Raw genomic sequence first — 12,747 nt, 5'->3', positions numbered from 1 at the left:
AGGACAAGCGTCATTGCTTATCCTGGGAGGCCTTGGGGCTATAAAAAATATTTTTACCTTTGCCCCCTTTTGGATAACTCCAGCGACCCCCTTTACCTTTGCCCCTATAGGAGTCCTGGTATCTGGGTTTTTTAAACTGTTCTTTTTTCTGGGGCGTTTTATTCTCTGGAATAGCCTTCTTTTTATCCGCACTTTTCTCAATAATTGTATCCAATGCGGAACCAAATACGTATTTCCCTTTAAAGGGGATTCCACATAGTTTAGCTTTGGATGTGGAGTCACCCGTCCAGTTCTTTAGCCAGAGGGCCCTGCGTGCCGCGTTTGTCAAGGCCCCGTCTTTCGCAGCGAATCTTACTGATTCTGCCGTGGCATCTGAAAGGAAAGCGGTTGCATCTTTTAGTAGTGGTAGAGAACTAATGATTCTCTCCCTAGAGCAATCACTGTTTAGGTGTTCCTCTAGTTGTCCTATCCACAGGTGTAGGGCTCTTGCTACACATGTGGATGCAATGTTGTTTTTAATAGAGTATGCTGCCGTCTCCCAGGATCTCCTAAGCAAACTCTCGGCTTTGCGATCCATTGGGTCTTTAAGCTGTGAGGAATCCTCAAATGCCAGAAGGGTCTTTTTTGTCACCTTGGCCATTTGGGCATCAATTAATGGGATTTCTCCCCAATTCTCTGTGTCTGTATCACTAAATGGGAGACGTCTTTTGATCTCACCCGGGATCTGTAACCTTTTCTCGGGGTCCGACCATTCATCCATAATTAAGGCCTGGAGTGTGTCATGTACGGGGAAGACCAATCTTTTCTTTGGTCTAAGCCCCTGAAACATTTGGTCTTTTGCCGGTATTTCCTCTTGAATTTCTTCGAATCCAAGAGCACTCCTCACTGCTCTGAGAAGTGGCAGAGTATGATCCGAGGAAAACATATATTTTTTATGCTCCTCTTTATACTCTGTCTCATCTGACATCAGATCCAGAGACTCAGGGATCTGACCAGATTCACAGGATGAGTCTGACGAGTGTCTCTTTCTTTTAGAGGAGGACGCCACAGACATAGCGGACTCAGATTCCATGGAAGCCGGTGCTAAGGATACAGGTTCCCTGAGTTGGGAAATAGCTGGGGAAGTATCCCTGATAATAGGTTCCACTGGCAGAGATTCTGGAGGGGCAACGGTCTGCGGCGCAGTAGAAGGTATCTCCTGAGCGGGTATGGTAGGCTCTCTGGCCAAGGACGCAGCTATTTCGTCCTTCATCATTTTCCTTATGTCTTCCAAAAAGGAAGATCTATCTTTTTTAATAATGTCTCCAATACATCCTGCGCAGATGTTCTTTTTGTAGTTAGATGGAATCCTGCAATTGCAGGATACACATAACTTTGCAGGTGTTTTACTCTTCAATTCTTTTTTCTTTGTAGAAGTAGATGCAGCAGATTCTTTAGACTCCTAGATAAATATGAGAGCCAAGAATCTATGTGAGAATAATCTCTCATGAATCTCTCTATGCACCCAGATAGACGTGATATAACTTTAACCCCTGGTGACTAAGTGTAAGCAGAGTGAACCAGGTGATGTGTAAACCAGAACCCGAGTAGGCCCCATATGCAGAGTTGGCATTGGAAGCGCACTGGTTTGCAGAGATCGGCACACGGAAGCGTGACTGTAATATGGTTACTCACGGTTACCGCCGAGGTAGTCTTTTCTGCAGCGGAGGAATCCATCTTCATGCAGACGATCCGGTCCGCTCGCGCTGTCTTTTTAAAGATGGCGCCGGACCGGAAGTGCTATGACGCACTTCCGGTGTGCGCGCGGAATGTCGTCCGGCTGACGTATTTCCGGCTGAAGGCCGAGATTGCGGCCTACATCCGGAAGTCGCCGGACCCGTCTAGCAGTAGGAGAGTGGCCCGCCGGACCCCTCGCACTGCCGATTGCTGCCGCAGCCGCCGCGCACCGTACCTGATTCCGGGAGCGAGGTCTCTGAAGACGCCGGACCCTCAGGTAAAGGACGGGGGAGGAAGGAGACCGAAGGCCCCGATCGACCCCTCTCCTTTAATCTTCTTTCTTCTTGGGGGATCTCTCCTCATCTTCACGCGGATCCCCCCCTCTCGTGTCTGCCCTAGCAGGACAGGAAAAAGCACTGGTGCTGGAGGGAAGGGGAGGGGCTTTTAACCTCTCGTGCTTTTTCCTGTCCCTAGGGTACAACCCATCCTCCTATGGTGCCGTCGTGAAGGTGAGGAGAGAAAAAGCAGTTTGAAACTCTCCCCCGTCTTCATGGTTCTCTTATGGAGAGGGGAGGGGTTGAGGGAGATGAGGCACCAAAACAGGATAACAAAGAGTTAATTTACAGCTACATCACCAGGCTATCTCCTCTGAAGTCAGCACTGACCTCTCTGACCTCTGAATACCGGCTTCAACCAAGGTCCCGCTGTGTAATCCTTTGTTCCTTATTTACTCCTTCAATGTATTAGCTCAATGGCTGTCTTTTATGGGTATGATGTGAGCACTAGGGGCTAGACTGCGATGAGTGACAGTAATACAGGGTTAACTTCACCTCCATTTATTGTTATGTCTGTAAATTCACTCAATATGCTTGCAGTCTTTATGGAGAATTGTTGTTCTCTATGGTCAAGCTTTATTAGTGAGATAGAACAACTTGTCTGCAGCAGCGTTTGCGGTCTTTGTGGCTGACAGCTATATGCCGCTGTTAAGAGTGTGAGCTGTTCACGGCTATCGGGTAGGGAGCGGGACTATGATAACACTGTAGTATATTATAATACGAGGTTACTTCCACCTTCGTTTGTTGTAGTCCCAGTGACATGTGGGTATCGCTGCTCTCAGCGGGTCTTGCGCTAACAAATGAGATGCAGTGATATTACCACTCATACAGCTACTGCTTAAGTTAAGTCTGAATGAACCCGATATCACTGTCGGAGTGCGATCCACTTGCGGCTATCGGGCTATCATGCGTCCGGGACGGCAGCTGACAGCACCGCAATGAGACGATCGCCTCTGCCATGATCGTATTTGTGGCGGCCCTGGTCACGGTCGCCATAGTGCAAGACTGACAGTGTGGGTGGCGACAAGTAATGGGTGCGATATACTCAGGGTTTACGGGTTATCCCGCACTCGGGACAACAACCCGTTTGCTTGTGCCCTGAGTGATCGTACCCTGCTCAGTCACTAATTGCCTTCTAGTGCTCCATTTGCAATTCCCCCGGTCATTATTTACAATTGGTAGGTACACCAAATCTAAAATCGCCTTGCCTAGTCTGACTAGTTTGGTCAGATGCTCTGACGTTATCAAAGAAATTGCCAATTTTCCCCTTTTTTGAGCAGTTTATGGCCGCTGCACTTTTGTGCACTAGACCACCGGGGACCAGGAAAGGCAGCATTTTAAATGCAGCTGTCAACTTTGCCAGCTGCATTTAAAAAGCTAAATAGCGGGCACAGCGATCAGACTGTGGCCGCTAATAGCTACGGTACCGGGCTGCAGATAACACCCGGGATCGCGGCAGGTTCAGAGGGGGGGGGGGGGGGAGTCGCCACATGGACCCCCTCTGAACACCCTTAAAAACGCCCTTGGTCGTTAAGGGGATAAAATTGTACGCTGTGCACAAAAACACCAAATTGGCCAAAATAATGGCGCAAAGACAATGATAAATGGGCCCCATACTACTTACAGGCATCCGCTCCGTCACTCCTCCGATCTTGAAGTTCATTGTTGATCGAACCGTTTGAGCTCCGTAATATTTATCATTAGGAACCTTCAGCTCGCCGAACGTGTCAAATTCTATTCTATAAGAATCAGAGCTGGCCTGAGGATGAAAGAGGTGAAATGAAATTACTCAGCATAATGCATACAAAACAAGCAGGGGGATAGACATCTGAACATAATGTATAGAACTACTTTTACAACCACCGCAAAGCTATAATATATAGAGTTAAAACCAAAAAACAAGAGGGCTGGTCTGCATAAGGGTCAGTTCATACTGAACAAATTCTGCAGAATTCTACAGTGGGGCTCAGTGTTAAACAGTGTGTCTATGGGAGGGCTCTCTCTCCTTCGCTCAAAGGGTTGACATCTCAATTCTTTGACCGGAGGGCCGTGGAATTCCGCCGAATTTGCTCAGTGTGAACAGCTCCTAAGGCAGGCCACGTTCACTGTAAGAGAACAGCCGGTCTCTGAAAAGATCATCCCTGCCGGTACTGCAGTGATGATCTTTAGTGCCGCAGAGTTCTGATGCCGCCACATCCATCATCCGTGCACGCCCGCATCAGAACTCCCCATAGCACATTATGGAGCGTGCGGCCGGATCCGCTTGCTCCATAGTGTACACTGACAAGGTTTTCTGCGGCCGCTATTCAATGAAAAGCGGCTGCAGAAAACTCACATGTCAGTTTTCTACGGCGCCGCTAGGGATCCCGGCCGGAGTGTAAACAACGGGCGTGATTTCCACTGAACTTACGTAGCGTGAACGTAGCTGCAAAGCTTTTTTTCTTTTTTTTTTAATTGAAGCAACATACAATAAGGAGAGGTTTTCTATCAGGATTTGCTACTGCTCTGGACAGTTCCTGACATGGACCGAGGTGGTAGCAGAAAGCACTGTGTCACACTGGAAAGAATACACCACTTAATGTAGCACATACAGCAGCTGATAAGTACTGGAAGACTTAAGATTTTTAAATAGAAGTAAAGTACAAATTATATATATATATATATATATATATATATATATATATATATATATATATATATATATATATATATCTTGACAAGTTGATTTATTTTTTTCCCCCCATCGGAGTACCCCTTTAACTGGCACAGCTGACTTTCTAGAACCTGGCTGATCACTTATTTGTTGTATTGTGTAACCTTGTTTGCTGGGACAGAGTACATTCATGTACGCTAAAAAACAAATAAAAAGATTTGCTGTAGAAATTTCTTTTCTATGGATTCATCACGATTTCTTGGGTTTTATGAAGTCCCAGACTCTAGTGTGAATAGAACCATAGACACCTGCTGTAACTAAAGAAAAGTTCTGTTGTCCCTTTAAAGAGTAGATGTCAACTGTGGCGGGGGGGGGGGGGGGGGCGTCCATTTACACAGAAAGATTTGAAGCCAAAGCCAGAAAGACTATAAACAGAGATCAGGTCATAAAGGAAAGGCTGGGATTTCTGCTCTTTTCAAATCCATTCCTGGCTTTGGCTTCAAATCTTTGGCAGATAATCTTTCTGTGTAAATGGACCCAAAATAAATTCAATCCACTGTCTCCGCCTAAAGAATTGACAGATCTTTGGGCAGATGGAGCTTCAGAATATGATTAAGTCTATGGGACATTTCAGTGCGTATTCCATAGTGTGCACATACCCTTGCAGAGATCATGTGACCTGTGTCTCAGAAGGGAGGGGGAGGACAGAGGAGTGGAGACAGAGTGGAGCAGGCAGGGAGTCAGGACGTGCTGCAGACAAACTGACCAATTCATGGAATAGAAAAATATTACACAAGCTTAAATTATGGGGGGAGGAGAAAAGACGGAACAGGGTTAAAGGGGTACCCTGGGGAATTTTTTTTTTTTTTTTTTTAAATCAACTGTGTTTTAGAAAGTTATATAGATTTGTAAATAAATGACTTCTATTTAAAAAATTAAAGTCTTCCAGTACTTATCAGCTCCTGCAGGACATAAAGCAGCTGATAAGTACTGGCACTTTGGAAATAGAAGTAAATTATAAATCTATATAGCTTTTTGACATCTTTTTGCCAGCTTATCCCTTTTGCCTTTCTTATCAGGAGTTCCCCTTTAAAGGAAAAGTCCGGTGATTTATAAAATCCTGCAGCCGGTAGGGGGCGCTAACTTACCTCTCCCCATGCCTGCAGTGAGTGGCAGGAAATCCACTGGGCTCAGGGATCTCCGGCTGACACGTCACAACCTGGCTGATGGACTGGCTGCTCAGCCAGTGACTGGGACTGACTTTAGAAATTGCCGGACAGATGAGCTCAGGAGAGGCCAGCGTACAGCGCAGCGTCTGTCCCTCTCAGGTCACTTTACTGTAATGGGATGTTACACACATTTGATCACATGATAAGAACCTCACTTTTTCTTGAGTAGATTTGCCATTCTGCCAATATTTGTGGCATTCTGTCACTCTTAGGTCTGAGCACATGTTACAACCTACTGGAAATGACTGTAGGGCTTTAAAAACCCTTTAAGGGTATAAACCCACACACCGTATAAGCAGCGTATTTACTGCTGCGATACGCAGCAAACACGCAGCAAATACGCAGCAAAAACGCAGCAGATTAGATCTAAATAACTGAACACAGCATCAAATCTGTACCAACAAATCTGCTGCGTATTTGCTGCGTATTTGTTGCGTATCTGCTGTGTATACGGTGTGTGGGTTTGTACCCTAAGAGTACAAACACACACAGCAGATACGCAGCAGATTTGATGCTGTGTTCAGTTATTTAGATCTAATCTGCTGCGTATCGCAGCAGTAAATACGCAGCGTATATGCCGTGTGTGTTTGTACCCTAAGGGTATAAACCCACACACCGTATAAGCAGCGTATTTACTGCTGCGATACGCAGCAAATACGCAACAAACACGCAGCAAATACGCAGCAAAAACGCAGCAGATTATATCTAAATAACTGAACACAGCATCAAATCTGTACCAACAAATCTGCTGCGTATTTGCTGCGTATTTGTTGCGTATCTGCTGTGTATACGGTGTGTGGGTTTGTACCCTGAGGGTACAAACCCACACACCGTATATGCAGCAAATACGCAACAAATACGCAGCAAATACGCAGCAGTTTGATGGTGAAGATTTAATGCTGAGTTCAGTTATTTAGATCTAATCTGCTGCGTTTTTGTTGCGTATTTGTTGCGTTTTTGCTGCGTATTCGCTGCGTATCGCAGCAGTAAATACGCTGTGTATACGGTGTGTGGGTTTATACCCTAAGGATGCAAAGCCATATGGGCAGCATATGTCTTACCCTTCATGCTGGGATCTGTAGTGTCACACACCACAACCCTGCCGTATCACCAGCTGCAGTATATACTGTTATCATGGGTTATGTACTATTCTGCTGCCTGCCACACAGGGGGGAGCAATGTTATCATGGCAATGGGCCCAAATCACTGGCTACAAAGAGCCCAGCAGCCAGGAAGCTGGAGGTGCATGACAATATGTATGTATAGGTATATATATTATGTGTATGTCTAGGTATGTATATTATCTGTATGTCTATTACATGTATGTATGTATGTATGTATGGGACACCTGGGCCAGGACATGTATGCGGAGACACCAGTGTGAACAGGACGCAGACGGCAGGAAGCGCACACTCCATTGCTATAGAGGAGGAAGAGCGGCCCAGCAATCTCAGCCCCCCCGAACCCCCCGGGAGGCCCCGTACATCCAGCTAAGTGTCCCCATGTGTGCAGACCCCCGGCGCCCTTGCACGGGGACAGTCAGCAGAAGGTCACCTTCCCGGGGGACATGACAGGACACGAGCTCCTTACCATCCTGACGTGCGGCAGCGGCCCCCCGGACAGTGCAGGCAGCAGCTTCCTCCGCTGAGAGCAGACGCGTCTGAGTAACTGGAGGGAACTGAAATAACGATTCATGGCGAAACTGGGAGCTCTGACCTCCGCACAGCAGGAGAGAAGCGGCCGCAGCCACGCCCACCTCCGCCCAAGCAGCCAATCAGTGGCAGGCGCGCGGGACTGACGGCTGACAGCTCTGCCAGGAGAGATAATGGATCCAGATAAATCGCTCCGTAATGTACAGTGTGCGCTCACCCGCGGCTCCTCATACGCCGCACCATAGCACACCACACCACACACTGCTGTACACCACACACACACACACACACACACACACACACACACACACACACACACCATACTATACACACACTGTACACTACTATACACCATACTATACACACCGCACACTGCTATACACACACCGCACAATGCTATACACCATACACACACTGTACACTACTATACACCATACTATACACACACCGCACACTACTGTACACACACTGTACACTTCTATACACCATACTATACACACACCGCACACTGCTATACACCATACACACACTACACTACTATACACCATACACACACACTGTACACCACTATACACCATACTATGCACACACCGCACACTACTATACACACACTGTACACTTTTATGTACCATACTATACACACACCGAACACTGCTATACACCATACACACACTGTACACCACTATACACCATACACACACTGTACACTACTATACACCATACACACACTGTACACCACTATACACCATACTATACACACACTGCTATACACACCGCACACTACTATACACACACTGTACACTTCTATACACCATACTATACGCACACTGCTATACACCATACACACACTGTACACCACTATACACCATACTATACACACCGCACACTGCTATACACCATACACACACTGTACACTACTATACACCATACTATACACACACCGCACACTACTGTACACACACTGTACACTTCTATACACCATACTATACACACACCGCACACTGCTATACACACCGCACAATGCTATACACCATACACACACTGTACACTACTATACACCATACTATACACACACCGCACACTACTGTACACACACTGTACACTTCTATACACCATACTATACACACACCGCACACTGCTATACACCATACACACACTGTACACCACTATACACCATACACACACTACACTACTATACACCATACAAACACACTGTACACCACTATACACCATACTATGCACACACCGCACACTGCTATATACACCGCACACTACTATACACACCGCACACTACTATACACACACTACACTTTTATGCACCATACTATAGACACACCGAACACTGCTATACACCATACACACACTGTACACCACTATACACCATACACACACTGTACACTACTATACACCATACACACACTGTACACTACTATACACCATACACACACTGTACACCACTATACACCATACTATACACACACTGCACACTGCTATACACACCGCACACTACTATACACACACTGTACACTTCTATAAACCATACTATACGCACACTGCTATACACCATACACACACTGTACACCACTATACACCATACTATACACACACCGCACACTGCTATACACCATACACACACTGTACACTACTATACACCATACTATACACACACCGCACACTACTGTACACACACTGTACACTTCTATACACCATACTATACACACACCGCACACTGCTATACACCATACACACACTGTACACCACTATACACCATACTAACTATACACACACCGCACACTGCTATATACACCGCACACTACTATACACACACTGTACACTTTTATGCACCATACTATACACACACCGCACACTGCTATACACCATACACACACTGTACACCACTATACACCATACACACACTGTACACTACTATACACCATACACACACTGTACACCACTATACACCATACTATACACACACCGCACACTGCTATACACACCGCACACTACTATACACACACTGTACACTTCTATACACCATACTATACGCACACTGCTATACACCATACACACACTGTACACCACTATACACCATACACACACTGTACACTACTATACACCATACACACACTGTACCCACTATACACCATACTATACACACACCGCACACTGCTATACACACCGCACACTTCTATACACCATACTATACACACACCGCACACTGCTATGAACCATACACACACCGCACACTACTATACACCATATTATATACACACCGCACACTACTATACACACACTGTACACTACTATACACCACACTATACGCACACTGCTATACACCATACACACACTGTACACTACTATACACACACCGCACACTGCTATACACACCGCACACTGCTATACACCATACACACACTGTACACTACTATACACCATACTATATACACACCGCACACTACTATACACACACTGTACACTACTATACACCATACACACACTGTACACCACTATACACCACACTATACACACACACCGCACACTGCTATACACCATACACACACTGTACACTACTATACACCATACACACACTGTACACCACTATACACCATACTATACACACACCGCACACTGCTATACACCATACACACACTGTACACTACTATACACCATACACACACTGTACACCACTATACACCATACAATACACACACCGCACACTGCTATACACCATACACACACTGTACACTACTATACACCATACTATACACACACCGCACACTACTGTACACACACTGTACACACACTGTACACTTCTATACACCATACTATACACACACCGCACACTGCTATACACCATACACACACTGTACACTACTATACTCCATACACACACTGTACACCACTATACACCATACTATACACACACCGCACACTGCTATACACCATACACACACTGTACACCACTATACACCATACTATACACACACCGCACACTGCTATACACAACGCACACTTCTATACACCATACTATACACACACCGCACACTGCTATGAACCATACACACACCGCACACTACTATACACCATATTATATACACACCGCACACTACTATACACACACTGTACACTACTATACACCACACTATACGCACACTGCTATACACCATACACACACTGTACACTACTATACACACACCGCACACTGCTATACACACCGCACACTGCTATACACCATACACACACTGTACACTACTATACACCATATTATATACACACCGCACACTACTATACACTATACACACACTGTACACTACTATACACCACACTATACTCACACCACACACTGCTATACACCATACACACACTGTACACTACTATACACACACCGCACACTGCTATACACACCGCACACTGCTATACACCATACACACACTGTACACTACTATACACACACACCGCACACTGCTATACACACCGCACACTGCTATACACCATACACACACTGTACACTACTATACGCCATACTATACTCACACCGCACACTGCTATACACACTGCACACTGCTATACACCATATACACACTGCACACTGCTATACACCATACACACACTGTACACTGCTATACACCTTACACACACTGTGCACTACTATACACCATACTCAGGGGCGGTCTTGGCATTTCTGGGGCCCCAAGCGAAGTTATGTCTGGGGTCCCCCCCTCAACACGCATTCCAAAACAATAGACCGCTGTGTGTTGCCCCCAGTAGTATATACCCCTTTTGCGCTACCGCCAGTAATATATACTCCTTGTGTCCTGCCCCCAATAGTATATACTCCTTGTGTCCTGCCCCCAGTTGTATATACCCCTTGCTTGCTTCCCCCAGTAGTATATAGACCCCTGTGTGTTCCCCCAGTTATATATAGCCCCCCCCCCCCGTGTGCTCCCCCAGAAGTATATAGACCTCCTGTGTGCTGCCCCAGTTGTATATAGGCCCCCTGTGTGCTCCCTCAGGGGTATTTAGCCCCCCTGTGCGCTCCCCCACTTGGATATAGACGTCCTGTGTGCTCCCCCACTTGGATATTGACCCCTTTGTGCTCCTCCAGTAGTATATAAACCCCCTTTGTGGTTCCCCCAGTAGTATATAAACCCCCTGTGTACCCTTCCAGTATTATATAGACCCCTTGTGTGCTGCCCCAGTAGTATACAGACCCCTGTGTGCTCCCCCAGTTATATATAGACCACCTGTGTGCCTCACAAGTAGTATATAGACCCCCTGTATGTTCCCCCAGTAGTATATAGACCCCCTGTGTTCCCCACCAGTAGTATATAGACCCCTGTGTGCTTCCCCAGTAGTATATAGCCCCCCTGTGTGCTCATCCACTTGGATATAGACCTCCTGCGTGCTCTCCAAGTTGTATATAGACCCCCTGTGTGCTGCCTCCAGTAGTATATAGACCCCTCTGTGAAGCCCCAGTAGTCTATAGCCCCCCGTGTGCTCCCCCTGTTATATAGCCCCCCTGTGTGCTCCCCCCATTTATATAGACCCCCGATGTGCGCTCCCCCAGTTAAACAGACCACTGTGTGCTCCCCCTCCCATATAGTATATAACACAATAAAACAAACACTTATACTCACCTGGGTCCGGGCGTCTCCTCTTCTCTTCACTCTTGTGGCTGCAGGAAGGGTTTTCCCTGCGATCACAAGAGACCGCACTCCCCTTGTCCTGGTGCCGATGCTCCAGTGATGTCACTGGAGCGCAGACACCACAAGGACAAAGCTGCCACTTGTGACTGCAGGGAAAACCCTTCCTGCGGCCACAAGAGTGACAAACAGGAAGGGGGCCAGTGTCTCCCGCCCTGTCAGTGCTGCTGCATGTAACTATGAGCGCTCATTACGAGTGCTCATAGTTACAGTTCAAATGGCAGCGAGCGGGGCAGAGGCCCTGTCCAGCGGTCTTGAGCACAAGAGCGGGGCGTGGGGGCCCCCCTGGATGTTCGGGGCCCCAAGCGATCGCTTGGGGTGCTTGGTGCCAAAGACCGCCACTGACCATACTATACTCACACCGCACACTGCTATACACCATACACACACTGTACACTACTATACACCATACTATACTCACACCACACACTGCTATACACACCGCACAATGCTATACAC

The 12,747-nt window shown here is 46.7% G+C and overlaps 1 protein-coding gene across 1 annotated transcript in view; it reads right to left on the bottom strand.

Moving 5' to 3' along the window:
- FH (fumarate hydratase) overlaps positions 1 to 7,692 on the bottom strand; it is a 32,158-nt gene extending 24,466 nt beyond the window's left edge. Inside the window, exons 1-2 of the mRNA XM_069955018.1 lie at positions 7,524 to 7,692; positions 3,676 to 3,810 (exon numbers count right to left, since the gene is read on the bottom strand). Of these exons, the coding sequence (XP_069811119.1) occupies positions 3,676 to 3,810; positions 7,524 to 7,628 (240 nt within the window). The 5' untranslated portion in view covers positions 7,629 to 7,692. The remainder of the gene's footprint in view (positions 1 to 3,675; positions 3,811 to 7,523) is intronic.
- Between the last annotated feature and the right edge of the window lie 5,055 nt (positions 7,693 to 12,747).

The sequence above is a fragment of the Dendropsophus ebraccatus genome, chromosome 15 (genome assembly GCF_027789765.1).
Source record: "Dendropsophus ebraccatus isolate aDenEbr1 chromosome 15, aDenEbr1.pat, whole genome shotgun sequence".
NCBI lineage: Eukaryota > Metazoa > Chordata > Amphibia > Anura > Hylidae > Dendropsophus > Dendropsophus ebraccatus.
This window is presented reverse-complemented; position numbering and strand designations above follow the sequence as displayed.